This window comes from Artibeus jamaicensis, unplaced genomic scaffold, assembly GCF_021234435.1.
Source record: "Artibeus jamaicensis isolate MK-2021 breed Jamaican fruit bat unplaced genomic scaffold, CSHL_Jam_final contig_354, whole genome shotgun sequence".
NCBI classification, from domain to species: domain Eukaryota; kingdom Metazoa; phylum Chordata; class Mammalia; order Chiroptera; family Phyllostomidae; genus Artibeus; species Artibeus jamaicensis.
The window spans coordinates 46,738,247-46,759,323 of record NW_026521803.1 but is presented as its reverse complement, the minus strand read 5'-3'; the positions used below and the strand labels follow the sequence as shown (position 1 = coordinate 46,759,323).

The window sequence follows — 21,077 nt, the reverse complement described above, 5'->3', positions numbered from 1 at the left end:
GCTGGGGGCACAAGGCCGGGGCTGAGACTCGGGGCCAGGGCCGCCCGCCAGGGGCCTGCCTGCCGCCCCGGGGGAAGCCTGTGGGCTGAAGCCGAGACTAGGGTTTCAGGGGGCGTGTTTCCTTCAACTGGAAAAGGAAGAAAAAAAGCCCAGAAAATCTTCCCCAGCTGAGCAAGAAATTGATATGGACACCCAGACACTCACTCTGCACCTGCTGAGAGCCCGGCCCGATGGCAGAGACGCCGGGCCCGACGTGTGTGGGCAGGCACGAGAAAGCGAGCAGGCGGCGGTCGCCTCTTCACCCCCGATGGTCACTTTGGGCCTCTGACGCGTCCGAGGGCCGAGCTCCCTGCTGACGGCATCCACGCCTCTGCCGCCACTGCTCCCCCGCCTGCCCGCCTGCCCTGTTCTAAATGCCCCTGCACCCCTCGCTCTGAGGCGATTGCTGAAATAGCTTGTGTCCCCACCTGTCACTGAGCCCCCGGCTCCCCTGGCGGCACCGGCTGAGAGGGTACATTCTGGGAAACTGAGCCCGGTGCCAGGAAGCGCCAGGACTGGGGCAGCAAGGCCAGCGCGGTACCTTGATGCCCGCGTTGCGCAGCAGCTCCAGGGTGGGCCGCACGTCCGCCTGCAGCCGGTCCTCCACGCCCGTCAGGCCCAGCAGCTGCATCTCGCGCTCCAGGCTCTCCACCGCCGCGGCCACCTTCAGCGCCCGGTCGTGCACGCTCAGCTTGGCCTGCGTGTAGCGGCTCTGGGGCAGATGGGGCCGTGCCGTCCATCACTCAGGACTCAGGACAGGGAGCCAGGCGGGGCTAAAGGAACACCCCCTCCCAGCAGAGGGCAGGGGCTGACTCCTGACGCTCCTGCTGCGGCCATGCGACCTCCGTGTCACCCGAGCAGGAAGAGCCACTCACAGCAGCACCGGAGCACACAAGGGCCGGGCGTGGCGAGTATGCAGGAAGCCCGGGCCTGCTCACCTCGAAGTCCTGGTACTGCTCCTCGGTCAGCGCCCTCTTCGCGACCACGAGGGTGCGCAGACCCTCGCGGGCCATGTTTCCACACTGGGAAAGAAGACGCAGGTCACAGGGGCCTCTGCAGGGTCAGGGTCGCCGTCCTGGCTGTGACCACGTCCCCTGCATTTCCAACTCTGCTCCCAGTCCCTGTATCCTGAGCCCACGAGCCCACAGACTAGATACGTGGGCCCGGGACTCGGAACACCACCCAGGGTCCCACACGTGGTCACCCCAGCCCACACTTGGTCCCTGCTCTCCAGGCCTCTGGGGACAGGAGGTGAGGGGACAGTGGGGCTGGCATCCCAGTGTGGCTCTCCAGATGACAAACTCAATTCCTTCCCGCCTCAAACCACTTTTAAAATGGCACGTGAACACGAGACACCCTGTGCCCCACGCTGGCCCTGGGCTTTGTGTAGTAACACACGGAGGCTGATGCTGGGTGTTGGGGGGAGGTGGGGAGCCCCTGCAGGGAGTGAAGTGAGATGGCAGGAATGTCACAAAGTGTTTCTGTGGAAAATGCAGTTCAAGCCACGACGTGACGAACGACAAGCCACAGCACTCTGAACCACCTGTCTGAGGCTCACCTGGCAGCCCGTCGAGAACGAGGACAGCAGAGGCTCACCCAGCCACTCGGCTCCCAGAGGCCCCACCCTTCTCATTGAGTCCCTCTCTCGACTTCCAAACTCTGACCCGTAAGAGCTCCAAAGGCTGGCCATTTCACCTGTCCTGGGCACTCATGGTCAGCAGAGACCATGGTGGCCACTTCCCCTTGGAGCCCGAGTGCGAACAGGCCCTGCAGCCGAGCACCAGGGACGGCGGGGTCGTTGGGAGGTGCTTCCGCTCTGAAGCACGGCTGGAGAGACAGACAGTATGTCCAACGTCCATCAAAAACATGCAGCTGGTAATGTGATGTGCTTAAACGAACGCACCCCAGAGGGAATTAATTAGCTCCTTCTTCAGCGAAAAGAGAGGGAGACACCAGTGCAGGTCTGCACAGCGAAAGGGCTGCCTCTGTGCCCCGCACAGAGCGGATGGAGACTTGGAGTGTCCGGCCTTCAAGACACGAGCTGAAATCCCTCACCGCCCAGGGTCAGGCCCGCCAGCCCACTGATAAAAGCGTCCAGGCCCAAGCTCCTTGCTTGCTGGCCAGATCGCTGCCATGTGCAGACCCTGTCCCCTCCCAGATGACCTCACCCCCGCTCCAGGGCTCCCAGCCGGCAGACCCCTCCCTGCGCGGGCAGCGAGATGCTACAACCTGCGGGCACACACAGCGGACCCTCAGCTCTGCTGCAGTTCCCGGTCGGGTGGACCAGAGCTGATGCTCACAGCCATGCACGCCGCGGGGAGTCGACAGTGGGCCGCAGCTGGAGGACAGGGTGCCCAGAAGACAGCGGTGTGCTTCCTTCCCACTGTGTCCTCCTACTCCCGTCCCCGGTCCTCACTCCTGTCTCCCCCCTAACAACAGGTCTGGGGGGAGGGGCAAGTCTGCTTCAGAGGGAAGGTGGCTCCCGTGCATCTGCGCGGACTCCCGCCGCAGGTTTGTAAGCCGGCCCTTTCTGGCGTGGGGTGGGTGAGAAGGGTCAGTGCCTCCTGTCGGTTGTTTTGTTAGTGTTTGGAGAACACAAGCACACAGCTAACAACCCAGCAGACCTGGAGGGCTTGTCGGAGACGGAGGAGCCTGCGCGGCCCGTGGCGGACAGACTGGCTGCCAGCAGGTGGAGGCCTCAGACCACGAGAGCCCCACACAAAGCGGGGGTGGAGGTCAAGCGGGAGTGGGAGAGACCGCCATGCGGAGGGAGGGCACGCACGTGGGGTCGGTAGTGAAGTTCTTTGTGAAAGGCAACCTGACGTTATCTGTCTGTTGCAAGACATTTATTGATTTGACCTCATAAAGCTAAATAAATTAAACAAGTATTTTATAATTAATTGCACATCATTATGACCAAAAGTAATTTTTATGGCATTTTACTAGGTCTTCAGGGGATTTAATTTATTCATGTCCCTGATTAAACCCCAGTGCCTGCAGAGCTATTGACTCTTCCAGCCACCAGCACGGTGCAGGGTGCAGTGCCCCCCACGCCCCCAGGGGCGGGCGCCGCAGCAGGCGCACACACGCTCCAGGCCACCGTCCCTGTGCCCAGGGCTTTCATGTGGCTTTGAAATCCAGCTTCTCAACACACAAATGTGAACACCACACCGTAAAGCCTCACGAGGCTGAAACAAACACCGTTTGTTTAGGGGAAATCTGATGGGACATAGCACTGGTCATGTTTGTATCTCAGTTTCTGTTTTTAAAGTGAATCCCACGTACAAATTAGACGTCGATTAAAATCTTCTTGCTAACAGATTATAAAGTGGATATATTAAAACGTAATTTTGGCTGTATACACATTATCACTTCAGGATTTTTAGTGAGTAATTAGTAATGCTGTCTACTCTCACTAATACAAACAATCTTCTGACGGACCTGCTTGCACGTAGGTGCCACAACGTCACGAGCCCCGAGGTGGGAGCTGTCTGCACAGGAGGCTGCCTGTCACTGAACGGCAGCCCCACCCCTGCTGCGCAAGGCTCAAGAGACCTGGTCACCCTTAGCACACCGCGGTGGTGCAACTGCCTCGGCCCACGGTGGGTCTGAATCTGCATCGCGGTTTACCCTGGCCACCAGCGTCTCCGCGGGAGAGGACACTGTCCTGTCTGCTCTGCTCGCTCATCTGCCCCACACACTGGTACCCAGAGCGGTGGTTACCTCCTCCTCCAGCCAGTCGTTGTACTGGACGACGGTGGCCATGACGGCATCGGCACCTTTCATGTAGAAAGCGATCTCTGCCGTGGACTCGTCCTGCAGGGACGGGGGACAAACAGGTGTGCTCAGGCAGGGACATGGCTCCGAGGGGCTCAGAGTGGCGCTCTCTGGGCAGGGCCCCCTGTGCCAAGCAGCTCAACCCCCTTTCCGTGCTGCTCCACGCCCCGATCCCGGGCAGCAGAGGACGAGGACACAGCTGCACGTCCTGAGACACCATGCTGTTCTTGGAAGAAGGGTTACTGGATGTCGCCTTGGGCTGACCTTTGGCTGTGAGGTCAGCATGAATCCGCTCTACTTTTCCTTGTCTGACTGAATAAGCTTTCTTGTTCAGCCAACTTCTGATACAGAATTTTGGCATCTGGGAAAAAATTTAAGGGGCTGTATCTCAGCAACTGCATGGTCCTGAATCGTGCTTATGTTAAAGTTGCTGGCACACACCCGCTGCTGGACACAAAGCCAACTGAGGAAGCGGCGGCTTGGACGGGTGCCGCTCGGGCCACCACAGGAGCCGTCTGACTCGCCCCAGGAGGGCCCCACTCCTCAGTGTCCGTCACTGGTGCAGAGAAGCCCCCGCGTGGGGGCGGGTGGCACCTACCCGGACAATGATGCCCATCCGCTTGCTCTCTGAGGTGAAGGGGAACATCTGCAGGACACGGTAGGTCAGGATCTGGCCGCCGGGCGTCCTCAGCTGCATGGACGTGAGGTCTCTGTTGACCAGCGTGAGGCCGACGCTCTCCGTCCACTGCACCAGGGCCACCTGGAGGCAGCCACCGAGAAGTGAGGCCACCGCCTTCCCCGGAGGGAGAGTGACAGGCTGGCACCAAAAAGCTTTCCGAGAGGTGACTGACTCGCACAACTTGCTGTGCTGAGAACCTGGGTGTTTCTGTGGCCATGTCAGATGTTCCCTTTTAAGGTCACCTCTGCGAGACTGCCACCAGCAGGGCGTTAGAGCCCCCGGGCTCGCTTCGCAAGACAAAGGCGAGGCTGACCGCACGCCGCTCTGCCGGCTGCAGGGGCCAGTGTTGGGCGGCCCACGCAGCCCCGCTGGCAGGCTCGGCGCGGGGCAGGCTTCCAAGGTCCCTTCTGATTCCACCCGAATCCCTCGGTCCATCTGACCTTTTTCTAAAGTAAGAGAGGAACTGGGGACTGATCGCTCCGCAGCTGCTGGGTCCACGTGTGCGCCACCCACCCACGGTGGGGATGTCTGTTTCCCACACACTTTCTAGGGTCTCAGCAAGAAGGTCAAGAGGTGAGGATAGTTGTGTTGTGCTGAAGACACATCCTTGTTTACATAGGGTTATTTATTTATTTACTTTATTTTTAGAGAGGGAAAGGGAGGAAGAGCGGGAACAGAAGCATCACTGCCTGGTCGCTTTTCACATGCCCCCAACCTCGGGAACCGGCTCACAACCCAGGGTGTGCCTGATGGGAATCGAACTGGCGAACCTTTGGTTCGCCGCCCGTGCTCAATCCACGGAGCCACACCAGCCAGAGCGGTTTGTACAGTTTTGAACCACAGCTTCATTTTATTTCGCGTGCACTCAGTGCACTGGGATTCACCTTTCGTAAATTTGGGACATTTCTGAAGTTTGCCTGGTAGAGCCACCTGCAGGGAGAGGGTAATGTCAGAGAAGCAGGGGGAAGGAGACAGTGACACGGGTTCTGTCTTCTCAGTAACTTCAGTCAGAGTCAGAAATGAGTCCCTGTAGGGAAGGGGTCGGGGAGGGGCCCTCCAGTGTCCTCCCCACCAGGCTCTTCACCTGAACCTGACCCGGGAGAGACCCAGGAGCCAGTTCCTATGACCCTGCCCTGGGCCTCAGAGGCGAGGGTCCTTCCACGGCCATGTCTCCTCTGGTCTGCCCCCTGCCCCGACCTCTCAGCAGGTCTGATAGCCACCGCCCCCGGCCCCGTCTGCCCTGCGACCTGCCACGGCTCCCTGGGCCACGCACACGCTCCTCCACATTTAGAAACATGCATTCCGGTTGCACCACTACAGCCACCGTTAGCTGATCTGCACGCCCGGGCCGTCGGGCTGCTGTCGCTCGTTCCAAGCAGCACCCTGTCCCTGACGAGCCACCCCCAGAACACACGTGGCCAGGTTCCAGTGTCCAACTGGCCCAGAGGTTGGCTGGGAGAGCTGCGCTGCCGGGGGAGGCTCCGACCCCGACCCTCCACGGCGGTGGGTGCACTGAAGACATGAGGCACCCTTGTGGAGGTGGCCCCTGCTCCGCACCTGAAGCCACTGGGCCGGTCTGAAGACGTGCTCCCCCGGCTGCAGCATGGTCTCTGGCCAAGACAGAGCCCAGTCCATGGGTGAGCCCCAGGCCTGCTCAGGGTGCACCAGCGGGGCTGGGTGGGCCGCCAGGGAGGCCGCTGCTCGGGAGGACACCTGCCCTTCCCCTTCGCCAACCCGAAGCTCCGCTCTCAACCAGGAGCTGAGACTCCTCCCCTTTCTGTGGGAAAGACATGAAATGAGCAAACATGTGCTACTGTCTGTTTTGTGAGCTATTCCAGTAAGATCGCTCTTCTCCTTTTCTAGAAGATGAATCCTATACACAGCAGCAAATCCAACATTTCTGGACAACTGTTCGCAGACTCCAGGGCCGGACAAATGCTGTGTCCAAACGGTCCCTCGAAAACCAGGACGACAGTTACCGCTTCCAGACGGAAACCGTGGGAGGAGTGTCCTGCAGGTCACTAACGCCCTGCAGGACTTCCCAGTGCTCTGCCGCTTCTTAATCACTGTCGAATTTCCACAGTACAAAGAAATTTTAGGAAGGTACCATTTTAAGTGTAAGATTAGCAGTTTCTACTCAGTTGTAGTAATCTCTGAATCAAGGATATCCCCTTTATTGTGACTTTCTAATTTAAGACTCAAAGCGTTACCACGTATAAAAATCCTATGTATTTTCGTCAAAATTTGTATTGCCTTTTGGTGGGTAACATGGTACACCTATGATAGGTATTTTTAAGTATTTGCCATCGCTGGTTTGATCACTTTACAGAATTCTGAAGAACCCAAAGTAGAACAGTATGTAAGTTTCTGGCTGGTGTGGCTCAGTGGATGGAGTGCAGGCCTGTGGACTGAAAGGGTCACTGGTCTGACTCCCAGTCAGGGCACAGGCGCGGGCTGCAGACCAGGTCCCCGGTGGGCGGTATGTGAGAGGCAACCACACACTGGTGTCTCTCTCTCTCTCTTTCTCCTTCCCTTTCCCTCTCTAAAAATAAATAAAATCTTAATTAAAAAAGAGAAAGAAAAAGTGTATAAGGAAACTATACATAAAGTATACTAAGACTATATAAAAATTGGGCATATTAATTTAATATTAAATTTTTGTCAACCTAAAAACCAAAGAATGATACAAGGTTAATTAAGTCTTTCCATATTTAAGATTCTATAATTTTTGTCTCCCATAGATTTTAAAAATTACTTCATTTTAAAATGCTGGAAAAGTAACTGGAGACATGATCAGCAAACCCAGTGCTTCACCTGGAGACGGGACGGAGGGACGTGCTCGTCCGACAGGCCCGAGCCTCAGCACCTTCAGTGCATGAGTCCGACGCGGGCACCGGCCAGCCTGTGGACTTGAGGGGCACCAGCCTGCCCCCACCCCGCTGTGAGCGACTCAGGTGTGCCGTGCCACGCGGACACATCAGGACGAACTCACGGACGCGGAGGGCTCTCACCGGCTTCACTCCACAGGCTGCTGCTCAGACACTGTCAGAGCCCCCTGCCCGCCCCAGAGCGCACCCACCCGCACCTCGGCCAGCACGGTGGGACACACTGTGGGACACACGACTCTGCGGGCGGCTGACTGACCTCGTCGGGGCTGGAGGCCTGGTAGGTGCGGTTCTCGTCGCTGAGGTCCTGGTCCGCCTCCGCGTACTCGGTCTCCCCCGTCACGCCACCTCGAGACTCGTACACGGGCGTCACGTTGTGGCAGAGGGCAATGGCTTTCACTGCTTCGTAGACACGACTGCTCACACTTTTTCTAACTCTGGGACCTGAAGGCTGGGCTTTTCTCGGCGGAGTTGAACTGGTACTGTTTCCGCCAGCTTGAGAGTGCAACTGTGAAACAGGAAGGCAGGGGATCAGGGACAAAGCAGAGCGGACACCGGAGCTCCCACCATCTCTACAGGCTGACTGGCTGGGGCAGAAAAGCAGCCTCATCTGACCCCCCGGCTGCCTCTGGCGCCCTCCTGCACGCTGTGTGCCGGTGGGGTCAGTCCGCATCCGCCTGTGGGCAAGTGCTGAGGGGTTCCCTGGCCAAGCACCCACACACGGTCGCTGTAATGCCCAACATCTGACAGTCCCCTCTCACTAGGTCCACTCTAATGGTGGCATATGTTTGCTAGGTCCTTCATAACTGCTGTTTATTCACTGCTTCTGAAAGCAGAGTGAGTCTGAGAACAAGATAGGATGATGCATGATGCGCCCTCTTTGGGTTTTCTTCACAAATGTTCTACCTGGTGTGCTATAAATCTCTGCCGGACACCATAAATCAACCCAGCTTGCAACCTTCTCCGAAGTCAGTGTCCAGTGCTGTGGATCGGAGTGACCCAGAGGGAACCGCTGCGTCCTGAGCGGGAAGGAGCCCACGCCGCATCTTGGGACCCTGCTCTCCCGAGGCAGCGACGCACCTCGCGTGGGTCTCAGCACACTCAGCTGCGTTCAGGGGCCTCAGCCCACCAGCCCAGCGGATGACTTGCATTCTTCACCTCCTGCTTGGCGAAGGGGGAGGGGACACACCCCCTGACCCCACGGGACTTGTCAGATGCTCTTCAGTCACTTCCGGCTCCCTCCTGACAACCCTCCTTAGAAACCAAGTCTGTGGCTTTTGGACGGGCGTGCAGAGCCACTGAACCGTGACGACTCTGCCCATCAAATTACAGTGCTGTCGGAGGGAGGGTTCGGCTTCCCCACGCAGCTGGTGCCCGTCAGCCCCACATCTGCGCCCGCTCCGCACCGCCGCTGAGCAGAGCCTTGCTGCCCTCCGCCTCCGGACCATGATAGCTCACCGCTGGCGGTGTGATTCGATTTCCCACAAACTCCACTAGGGAGTACGCCCTCTGTCACCAGATTCCTCCAGTGGGGGAGCACAGTCAGGTGACAGAAGACCCGTGTTCGGTGCCGCTGAGCCAGCAGTCGTTGGGCATCTCAACGACACACAGCGCCAGCAGCAGCATCAGTTCCACGTGAAAGCACGGTCCACCCAGTGAATCAGAACAGCTTTCGGCAAAAAGGGCTTTTAAACTCTTCTTAAATGGAAAAAGTATTAAATATTTGCTATTTTTATATGTCTCATGTTTTCTACTTTCAGTGTTTTTAGTAAAATCACTTACTTGGAGCTAGTACGACCCTGTTCATATTCTTGGAAAATACAAATTTTTTAAGCAAATGTCACCCGGTATGTTCAATGCCAGCATGGATTGCTAGGAGGGGGGAGAAGACTCTAGATTTTTCTCCCGTGAATAAACACCCCAGAGAACACAGTGCTCCGTGGCAACGAGTGACGCCTGAGCGGGGGCAGCGCGCGGCTCTGCGTGAGGAATGCACACGTCGGAGGCCGTGTGCATGGCCAGCACCTCAGAAGCGCGGTCGGTGCCGCCGGAGCCGCAGGGGAGAGGGGCTCTCGGCACCGACACGGGCCTGACCACCCTGAGCTCTGACAGGGCGGGACAGCCGCACGCCCGCGTCCGTCCAGCCTGTGCCAACGCAGCGTGCAGGAACGGGGGACGGGGTGTGTCACTGGGAAGCCATCGGGGAAGGAGGAGGACAGGTCGGCAGTGCGCGGTGCCCGCTGACGCAGACAGCAGATACCTGGGCCCCTAACCGTACTGTCTACTTCTGTTTATTGAAAAGGTGAAGAAGTGAAAGAATGTACAAGGAAGTCTTACGAACTCTGAAAAAAAATAGAGGGATGGTTAAGACACATTTGATGAAGCATTCTACTTAGTATCCCTAAGATACTATCTTAACTGAATAATTCTTACAAGTTCACTAAGAAACTTTAACAGGAGCAAGTGATTCAAGGCCATTGTGCCCTGCCTGATTCTACAGCGTGGCAATGTCTGTTTAAAATTAGCCTGAGTCCACTTTGTGATTTTCGAACCAGAACGGAAGACGGAGGCCGTGGCGCGCTGAGCTGCGGGCAGCAGCAGTCCGAGGATGCTCAGGCAGCCCGTGCCGGCCGCAGAGCCGCTAGCTCACCTGCGCGTAGGCGTTCCTGACATGGCTCTGGACCTCGTCCATCGTGTCTGTCCCGTAGGACACAGTGCCCAGGTGCAGCCGCTTGAACACCATCTCGTTCTGGGTCAAGGTCCCTGTGACAGAAGACAAAGGCACACAGGTGGCTCATCAAGATTGTGACTTTCCGTCCCTCTGAACACGCCTCGACTGCCACCACCTGCTACTCTGTGACATAAGTCTCCTGACGTTTTATCTGCTGCTGTTCTCATCTCACTAGTGAGGACAGATGTTTCCCCCCAGCACGCCAGACCCTCTTCAATGGCTACGATGGAAGGACCCCAGTTCTACGAAGACAGTCTCGTGCTGGCGCGTCCAACCTGCAGCCTACAGGCTGCATCAGTTTTCATTAGCATTTGTGTATTTACGTGTGGCCCAGTGACCCAGAAGGCTGCACCCTCTCTAGCCTGTGGACGTCAGCTGAGGCCCGCTGTCTGGCACACACACAGCTCTGGCCCATTCTGGACAGACAGGCATAAAACTGCAGATTATACACAGAGCACTGCCCAAGCAAGACAACTCGCCCTAAATTAGTGTGTCTGTAGGTTTAAAAAATATTTTGAAAAATGGAGCATTTTTCATTCAACAGAAGCAGGTGGAAGGAGAGCAGGAGGTGACAGGCAGGGAGGCACCTGCGCATCAGCTGAGTGAGCAGCCGTGGGCTCGACGGCCCCCGGTGGCCAGGTGGTCACTCTGGGCGTGGCTGCGTGAGCACCTTGCCGGGAACACTTCGTTCCGGCTTCCTCCTGAAAGGGCACAAGCAGGCGCCACGAGACGACGCTGCGGTTTCAGAGCCCAGTGTGTTAAGACGCTGAACGACATAGGTCTCTGCAGAGAGACCCCGAGCACATCCCACGCACCACTTCCCGTAAAGCACACTGTGACAGACGCGTGTGCCTTCTGCCTGCTGCTTTCAGGGAAGTGATGTGGCCCCGGGAGCTGCGGCCCACAAGGACGTCCAGCAGGTCCTGTTTGGCTGGCCCAGGCTTCTCAGCACGTGCGTCACGGTCCCCTACGCGGTCACCCCGATGCTGAGGGACTGAACCGTGGGTAGGAACAGACCTACAGCCAGTGCTTGACAACTGAAGTTGGGCTTTTCACAGGGCTACAAAACACCCACAAAATACTAATTGTTTTCCTAGGCACTCATGATATTCTGCTTTAGAAATTGAGTTGATTGGAGAGAAAAATGATTTTGGATGTCTTATTATTGCCAAGGTCCCACTTTCCTAATTACCACCACCACCACCTAATACGTGGACCGTTGCCTGGGAGACGCCCATGGCAAGTGGGTGCTGTGCTTGCTGTGGGGGGGGAGTAAGGTACATGCACAGGACATACCTGTAGCCAAGGCCAAAGAGCAAGACATTCCCAGGGCAATGTGAGAATCAAAACCCAGGAACGCAAAGGCTCGCCCACTCTGTCTGCCAGTGACTGTGGGGACGGAAAGATGGACAGCCAGCACCCATTCCTGAGCTCCCACATCATGTGGCCTGATGCACACATCCGTGTCCAGCTGCAGGGCTGTGGTCCCAGCTGTCTTGGAGGCCAGGCTCGGCCTGGCTGAGTGTGGACTTCAAGGTCTTGTCCCGACCCCAAGGCTCCCTCCTGTCTCTCTCTGCGACCATGGACTTGAGTGCTGCTACCTGTCCAGGGCGGAGTGTGGTTCACGGTCTGCTGGCTCCAGGCCTGCTGTCAACCGCACAGGACAGAGGCTGGAGAGAAGCAGCATCACAGACCCTTGGTCAGGAGGCACGTCTGCCATCTGCTCCTGGGCCTGTAAATTCAGTGGGTGGAAAGTATCCTACGTCTGAGTCACATGATAGATGGTTTTCTCCGGAGCATCCTTTACGAGAGATTACAGAAGACAGAGCCCTGGCATCCAGAATGCAGTAAATCCTGTGGACACCAGATGTCTCCCCAAACCAGAGACACACTGTCACAATGACTCCATCCGGCTCAACTTCCAGACAGTAAATCTGAGGCTGCAGAGTGACGGTCACATCACTACATCACTCCAGGGAGCTCTCCTCAATCAGCCTGGTGACAGCATTTCAGGTTCTAAGACTCCCAACTCCGGCTGTGCTGTTACACTTTGCTTCTCGCTACCGTTTGCAGAAATCTCCACGCATGCACAAAAATCCCAGTTACCACAGACACATACGAGCAGAGGCTAAAATGCTGAATACATCACTGCATTTACACATTTAGTTTAAAATAATTTAAAAGATCCCTGAAGCCAGGTTGAGTTACTTCCTTCTCCTCTTGGGTCACGTTTACAAAGCTTTGCATTTAGGGAGGCGCCTAAGAGGCCTTTATTCGGTGTGTAATAGAGCTGGGAAGAATGGAGTGGAAAACAAACTCCGAGCAGTTTCTGAGGAGGAACGATGTAAAAACACCCATTCCAATGCTGCTCCACTCCAAGCTCGCCACGGCACACGGCACGGGATGGGCAAGCGCGTTCCTGCTCTGCTGGGTGCTGTCCAAGCACCACTCGCTGCGAAGACTGCTGGCTCCCTGGGTCAGCGTCCATGCGCCCCGCACCCTGGCAACTCACAGATGTCGGCTCCTGCCGCGTGAACTGCTGCACGCCTCACGCACTGGTGGCTGCAGATCGTCGCTATGGCAACATCATTAGTTTCAGATCTTACCAGAAACGTGCACGCCAATCAGGCCTAACAACAGCCCCCCGCCTTCCTGTCTGCAGGAGGAAACCGACCTGGTCACTGGGTGCCGCGTCTCCTGGACCTGCCACTCTGATCTGGCCGACGGTGGTGCGCCGGGGAGAGGCCTGCAAACTGACCCCACCCACACGGACGCTCCATCTGCCGGCCACCACCGGCCAGACCCACTGCTGCTTCATGAGGGAGGCCACCTCAGCAGCCACTACGACCTGGATGTTTTCTGTGACTAGAGAAGCCATAGAAGTAGAGCAGGTGACTTCCATCTCTGGGAAGACCGTGTGCATGAGTCCACACCCGACGGGCGCCTGTTCCAGGGCTGTCGGAGGTTCTGAAACCCGACTGTGACTCACAGGTGGACAGAAACCCGTGCACACCCATCCCGGCCCCTCCTGCTGCACGAACCCCACCACAGGGCCTTGTCCCCAACAACGGCTCATTCGGAGCCGGGAGCTGCCCAGGAACATGCACACGTTCCTGAGGGAGCAGGGTGCGACCCCAGGTCTGTACACAGCCCCCACCTGACTGTATGGACAGATGCCTTCTACAGAGTCCCAGCGAGGACTGAGCCTAGTCCTCTGGTGGCGGTGACACAGTAACTACTGGGGTCCACCTGCACACCCACCATTCAGTCGGCGTGGCCCTGACAAACGCCACAGCGACACTGTCCCCCGAGTGCCTGGGCACCCGGACCTGAGGCCACCTGCCTCGGGGAGGAGACCTACTCCCACCCCTTTCTTATTTCAATTTATTTTTTAATTACTTTATACTTTCTGTTACCATTCTGACTGGCACTGTTCCAATTTAGTGTCCCAACTGCTGTGGGTATACAGAAATGTAGCTTAGACTTGACATTGAGCTCATATGTGTAACTAAGCTCTTATAATTCTGAACATTTTCCTGATAGTTTTCCTTAAATTATTACTTATTGATTTTATTTTATTTTTTAAATTTTTATTCATTTATTTTTAGAGGGGAAGGGAAGGAGAGAGGGAGAGAAATATCAATGTATGGTTGCCTCTTGTGCGTCCCCCACCAGGAACTGGCCTGCAACCCAGGCATGTGCCCTGACTGGGAATCGAACCTTGATCCCTTAGTTCGCAGGCCCGCACTCAATCCACCGAGCTACACCAGCCAGGGCTACTTATTGATTTTAGAGAGAAGGAGAGGAAGGGGGGAGAGAGGAAGGAGGGGGAGTTGGGGAGAAAGAGAGCGAGAAAGAGAGAGAGCGAGCGAGCACCAGACGTTGATCTGCTGTCCTGCTGACTGGTGCATCCACTGGTTGATTCTTGCATGTGCCCTGACTGGGAATAGAACCTACCACCTTGGCAAATCAGGACAATGCCCTAACCAACTTAGCTACCAGGCCAGGGTTGGTTCTTCTGGATTTCTTTGTAAAAACCACTGATTCATTTTCTTTGGGAAGAGCTTGCTTGTTCATATTGGTCCCTTGATTCCTGCTGGTGTTTCTTGGTTTCTGATTATATTTGTCAACGGCATCCAGGCTGCCTGGTTGGTACGCTGGGTGGTTTCTTCTGTGAACAGTGGACAGTGAGGACTCCTCAGGCCTTATACCAGGCACCTACCAGCTCTACATTCAGTATCTCTCTTCTCACACTGCAGAGCTGTTCTGAGTTCGGGCATGCTTTGCTCTGGCTGCTCTCTCAAACTATTTCCAGGAATAACTCCATTTCTGGATCCTTAGACATAGCTTGCTTGCTTTCCATGCTTTCAGATTTATTCTTTAAACTTCTTCCCACCATCTCGATGCAGCTGAGAAGGGAAACTCGGAAGGCCCTCCGCCCTCAGGCCTTTCCCAGTGAGTCTGATTCACGAGCACCACCCACCTCTGCCGTTCGCAGCACCCACCCAGGACAGACTTGGAGGGGAGCCACAGCCCAATGTCAGGCCTGACCAAACTGCCGTGAGCATGGGACTCTCACACAGGGACGCAGGGTATCTCGCATGTGTGGGTCTCCTTTCCTGTTTCACTGTGACATCTGGTCGTTGGGCACATGACCCCAGGCAGCGGCGGGCGTGCTCTGGTGGACTCAGGCTGCAGGGAACGGCGCTGTTCACCCGTCTGTTCTGCGAGGAAGGGGCCCCTGCGCCGCTGGGTCTGGAGCCTGAGCTCCACTGCTCTCCTGCCGGGGACTCCCACGGCCGGTCGTTACACCGGCAAGCGTTTGCTTCTTCTTTCTTGCTGTTCGTCATATTGCTGGTTCTTGTCTTGCTGCAACGGCCAGAGCAACTGGCTGCTGTTACAGGTCCTTCTTCTCCGACCGCGGTGAAGGTCTTCCTAACACTGTATTTAAAATGCTGAAGTTTGTTTCAGACATATCTTCTTTACCACTTATACAAATATTTTATTTCTAATTCATTAATAATCACTTGAAATTTAAATCATAAGCCAATAAATCAAGGAGTGATTTTAACTCTTAGGTATGGCTTTTATTATAGTGCTGGATTCAATTTATTTTTATCTACTATGTTACAGGTTGACAAGAATTCTGTGGTGAAAAGAAGAAAAAAACAAAAAAAGGACAAAGAGAATTTTGGGCATGAAGCCTCACGGTGAGATAAATGACCTGTAGCGTAAGGCTCCTTAGGAGAGTGAAGTTGTTAAAACGTTAGACTCATGTATCTTATTTTTAGTTTCTTCTAATAGTGCACAAGTGTCATTCTATAATAAACAGGCAATTTTTGCTCTTAAGAAGCCAGTAGAGAAGTGTAAAAAGGCAGTTAAATAAAACAACTGTAAGGCTGTAGAAAATTTGAAATAACGAAATATCATTTATATATCTAAGCATTTAATGTTTTGCTACTTCTGACGATACTGTGCATTTTGGAACATGACGGTGAGTTGTGTGCCAGTCTTCAAGAGTGTCGTCTGAGAAACTCTAGACAGGGGTCAAAGCTGCTGCACGCCCACACACACCTGCCCCGCCCCCAACCCCGATCACCCGGGTGGTACCTGTCTTATCCGTCAGCAGGTACACCAGGCGGCCCAGCTCCTCAGGGATGGTACTGGTCCGGACGACCGTGCCGGGAATGTTCTCGTCCCGCATCATCATCCACCCATACGCTGCTTTGCCCATGTCCAAGTTCACACGCAAACTGTCAAGTAAAACCATTGCCTGGTTAGTGGGATTCAACCCTGAGATTACTTCCACCTTCATGGATGCCACATAAACCTATTTATATACATTATCTTTCACTTTACATAAATAACATTGACTTTCAGACTTTCAAGTAAGTGAATTTATTGTGCTGTAAGTCCACAACCCATTCCATGTGCCAGAGGAGCCCTGGTACTCGGGGTCCGCGACGCGGGACAGGGAGAGAGAGGGCAGCTGTCAGTTCCCACGGGGCAGGGGGCCGGGCTGGGTCCCAGTGGAAGCGAACACTGGGAATGGGTCTTGTTTTACGACAGGAGCAAACACGATGCTTTCCCACAGTGAAGGGCTTCAGTGAGCGACATGAACTGGGTCTGGGAGGGTGCAGCAGCTGAGCCAGGTCTTATGACCAGCTGGCTGCAAGGAACAGACAGCCGCAGGCTGGAAGGGAAGTGCAGACAGAAGGGCTGTGGAGGCCGGTGCAGACCTTGGTCTGCGTGGTGAGCGCGGCTCCAGCCAGGCTGAGGCTTCATGCAGACGTTTCAGGAGTAAGGCAATAGCCGTGCCCTAAGCATGTGTGTTAGAGTCTTAGGGCCACTGGCTCCCACCGGGCAGGCAGCTCTGGGAGGTGAGACCGTGGTGGGGACCTGGATGCTGGGCAGGGCCACTGCGGCAGCACTGTGCCCGCCTCAGCCCGGGCCCTGAGCACCTCCCCGAGCCCACAGCCAATCTGTGTGCCTCTGTCCCCTGGAGTGCCCCGTGTTCTTCACATCACACACCTGTGCTCCTCTGACTCAGTCATCCCCTGCCTCTCCCGTCCAGTCGTGAAGGATGGACAGTTCAATGCGATGCCCACCCAGGTTGCGGAGCGGTGAAAGCTCACCACGTCATGCAGTGCCGTGGTGTGACCGCGCACCATCGACTACAAGTCTACAAGGCCTTCGAGGACCGAAGGAAGAACAGAGGCCACCCTGGGTTGGTAACAGCCTGCAGCCAGCCACCCCTCAGTGACAGGTAGCAGACTGAGACTGAGGGGAGTGTCTTCCGCAGAGACGACCCTGAGCAGGAGCCTACTCTGACTCTCACTGTGTGCTGTGATCCAGCGTCCGTGTGAGTGTGACCCAGCTGCTCTTCAGTGGTGAAATTTCTAGAAGTTCAAACTTCAAGCCATAAGTTGACAAAGCAATTATATTTAGCTTACTTTTCAGTAATGTTCAAATTTCTTAGAATTTGAAAACACAGACCTCAATTCAACTTGAACTTTATCATAACATTTGTGAGTAAAAAAGGTATAATAAACCTACTACTCTGAGAATTATAGGAATAGATTATAAAGCACTAGATACCAGACATATTTTCCACTCATTTAGCAACTGTGAAGTGGTCAACCACAAACCCGATCCAAGCGAAGTGAGAGTCCCCTGTGACTCTCTGCGGTCACTGAGCCAGAGGCGGCTGGGCCCCTCACGGGTCCCAGTAAGAAACCAAAGCAAACTATGTGGATGACCTGGTGGGCTGAGGAGCGCCCACCGTGGCGAGACAGCACACGCTAACTCCAGAATGGGGCATCGTTGTAACGGTGGCACTTTCTCTCCCGAACAGTTTCACCTTCTACCTGTGTCTCGGGTGACCTGGACCCTGAGTAAACCAAGGCGCATTCTCTTAAACCGCGCGGTGCCACCCTTGAGCACCGGCCCGTCACCCCGAGACCCGCAGAACTGGTCAGGGCGGGTGAAGCAGCTCCGGGACAGCCATGCCACTCAGGTGCGACCGAGGTCGTCGCCTGCGCCCTGTGCATCGGGACTTCAGATGCTGATCTGAGAGAAAGGAAGCACCTGCTGTCTCCATGGCTTTATCAAAACCTGTTCCTGGAAACTGTCATTTAACAGAAATGGCACAGGTGCCGTTTTATCTCATCTGAGAACTCAAAATTTTACCCCTGGCAAGTACTGCCATGGAAGCGAATCAGAAATTTTTATTCAAATTTGTGTAATTTTCTTCATATAAGAATTTCAAGACAGCTCTGCGACCCTGGGTAAAAGCAGGCTATTTTATTTGATCAGTGTTGCCACTGAAAACAACAGGAAAGGCCATGTGAAATATTTCCTTAGTTCTTAAAAGAAACAAAGAACTGACTAGACAGTGAAGACTTCCCAGGCTAAATTTAAACCCGTTACCAGCGAGGGAAGTGACCACAAACCTCCTTCCCAAGATCGCGCCTGCTGCCAGGAGTCTGCACGTCCCAGCAGTCCCCCTGCGAGGGCAGGGACACTGAAGATCGGGAGGTCGAAGGTGGAGGCCTGGCAGAAGTGCCTCCTTTCTCAATCAGGGGCCATGAACGGATGTCCCCAAAGAGAGGACACAGAATGGGACAGAGGCAGTGCTTGAACAGATGATGAGTGAAACTTTCTAGGATGAATGAAAGACACCCCTCTCCAGACTCAGAAAGCCCAGTGAATACCCAGCATGACACAGAAAGGGCCTTCTGTGCAGAGGTGCAGCGGCGGAAGGAGCCTAGGAGCCCCTGGGAGGGGCGGGGCGAAGAGCGGGGGAGGAGCAGACAGTCAAGACTGCTACTAAGTAGCAACGTGGAAGCCAAAAGAGAATAAATGTGGCATGTAGAAATCCATACACAGGTGAATTTTTTCAAGAAGGCAAGCCAAGCACAAATCTAGATAGTTCCCAATAAAGATCAACATTAAACAAAAACTAAAGAAGAAATTTGACAGGAAAATTATTCTATATGGAAGGTTTGAAATGTAAGACAAAATGAAAAACAAAACCATGGGTAAATCAAAATGAATAGAGAATGTACAAACAGTATTTACAGGGCTTAAGGATAACTAGAATGAGGATAAATGGCAAAAATGGCAGAGGCCAGAAGTGGTAGGTGAAGTTAAATGGTGTAAGGTGATGGTAATGGAAATGATTAACTTCAGACTTTGATAAATTAAAAATAATGCTTTTAGCTTCTAGGATAACTATTAGAAGAACAGAAACCCTTTATAAACTCCCAAACTACTAGAAAAAAGTGAAATTATAAAAAAAATACAATGGTAAGAAAGTAGAAATATGTAGGGAAGGTAAGTCATATTAAAAACGTGAGGTAAAAAAAATGATAGTTTTAACTAAAAATATAACAGTATTATAAGATTGTGTATGCACAAAAACTATCAGAGTAGATAAAAATTAAATGTATTATTTATAGGAGACATACATATGTAAATATATAAAAATAAATATACAGGGATGTTGACAGTACAAAGACAAAAGAAAAAGACATGCCAAGCAAATTAAAGCCAGCTGGCACTGCTATATTAACATAAAGGAAAGTAGAATTTAATGCAAAAAGCTTCAGCAGAGATAAAGAAAGTCACTTTATAATGAGAAAATGCTTAATTCAGCAGAAATACACAATTTAAATTTGTATACACCCAATACTAAAGCCACAAAAATACATAATACCAAAACCAGACAGAATTCCAAGGAACAGCGGACCAATTCACAACTGAACAACTGTTGTATTAGGCAGAGAAGTTGAAGACCAGGCCCAACCGTGCTGACCTACTGAACACACACGGGCGCCAGCAGCTGCCAGGGCAGGGCGTGAGCGCTCCACAAGGACACTCAGAACGTTCGGAAGATGGAGCGCGGCCCTGGACCCAGTCTGCGCAGTTCCGCAGACCTGAAACACGAGGGGAACGTTCTTTGACAACCACCAACTGAAGCAAACAGACATACGCAGGAAATTCAAACATGTCTGTAGATTAAGTAATCACCGTGGGTCAAAGAAGCAATCACAGTGAAAATTAAAAAACCTTCTGTCAAAAATACAACTATTAAAACTTTTGGAACGCAGCTAAAGTAGTGCTCGTATGGAAATTTATAGCTTCAACTGCACATCCAGAAAAAGGAAAAGAGAGCGGAAAACTAGTGAGTTAAGCATCTATCTTAAGCAGTAAAGGTAATAGAAGCTAACGGCGGGAGGAAGGAAGAAATACGTGCACCGACTGGCAGAGGCGGGGCTCCGCCCGGAACCGGAAGGCCCGTTCCCGCCGCTTCCGCCGTGACGCGGGGCTTTCTGAATGGACCCGAGTACTCCAGTGCAACTGACATGCTCTTTAAAAGCTGTAACTTTGCAAAACTGACTCAAGAAAAACATTTAAAAAACCTGAAATCAAGTTTTCTAACCGCTAAAGTCAACTGTTTAAATTATAAGAAATATATTTACACTACTAAAGAAATCAACTCTGCCCAACATTTTTACACAGCGAACAGTTCAGGCTCGCAAAGCACCCCCTCCCCCATGTAAATGCCCCCAAAATGCCTGCTTACGACTTAAACAAAACCTTCGAGAACCGAAAACAAGAGAGGACCCATCAGTGTCCTTCACGAGACTGGCAGGGTCTCGACAGGAACACGCGAGGAGGGGGTTCGCGCCTGTGCAGCCGCACCCACGCGCACGGAAGGCGAGAGTCGCCGCACAGCCAACCCGCCGCCAAAGCACAAGGGTCGGGCAGGACACTGGAAAGTCCACAAAGTCTGCTTATCACATTTAGATGTTACAGAATGAAAAACAGGAGATAAAGCAGTCATAAAACTACGATGTAAAAACAACTCGCAGCGAGACAAGGGAAGACTTGCCTGCGCAGCAGGGGCTACGGCCGGGCCCACGCCCGAGGGCAAGAGTCCGCCTGAAAAAGGCGCTGCGACACCGGAGGGAAACAGGACGCGAAAACTCCTTCCGGGGTAAGAGGCCACCGCATCGTGGGGTGGGCGGAAGGGCCCCTTACACGACGCAGAGTGACCCCTGGTCGCAAAACACCGCCCTCGAGAAATGGGAGGCTTGCTCCCACGAGCCCGCAGTGGCCGGGCGAGGTTCCGTATTCTGGACCACGGGTGTTCTGGACCACGGGACGACCGACCCGAGCCCTGCCCCGGCGCCCAGGTGCACCACAGTCCGGACGCGCGACGGGAGAAGCTGGGGGACGCGTCTGTGCCCTCCAGGCCATGCCGCTGCGCTTTCGCCCTCACAGCCACCTTACAGTGGCCCCAGGAGCGGCCGCCCGCAGCCACCCCTGCGAGTCACGTGCCGTCGGCCCCCACATCCCACGTGGGCGACCGCCCTCTGCGCACACCCGCCGGGGCCGCTGGGTGCGCTCACCAGGCTGGGCGGGCCCCGCTCGCACCCACTTCAACCGCCGCAGCGGCACC

The 21,077-nt window shown here is 54.3% G+C and overlaps 1 protein-coding gene across 10 annotated transcripts in view; it reads right to left on the bottom strand.

The window, feature by feature from the left end:
- The window catches only part of ATP9B (ATPase phospholipid transporting 9B (putative)), a 115,563-nt gene that overhangs the window by 14,608 nt on the left and 79,878 nt on the right, over positions 1–21,077 (bottom strand). For all 10 annotated transcript variants that reach the window (XM_053664166.1, XM_053664164.1, XM_053664165.1 and 7 more), the window contains 7 exons: positions 15,722–15,864; positions 10,031–10,143; positions 7,640–7,888; positions 4,415–4,576; positions 3,763–3,855; positions 978–1,061; positions 581–751 (listed from right to left, as the gene is read on the bottom strand). In XM_053664166.1, coding sequence (XP_053520141.1) covers positions 581–751; positions 978–1,061; positions 3,763–3,855; positions 4,415–4,576; positions 7,640–7,888; positions 10,031–10,143; positions 15,722–15,864 — 1,015 coding nt within the window. The remainder of the gene's footprint in view (positions 1–580; positions 752–977; positions 1,062–3,762; positions 3,856–4,414; positions 4,577–7,639; positions 7,889–10,030; positions 10,144–15,721; positions 15,865–21,077) is intronic.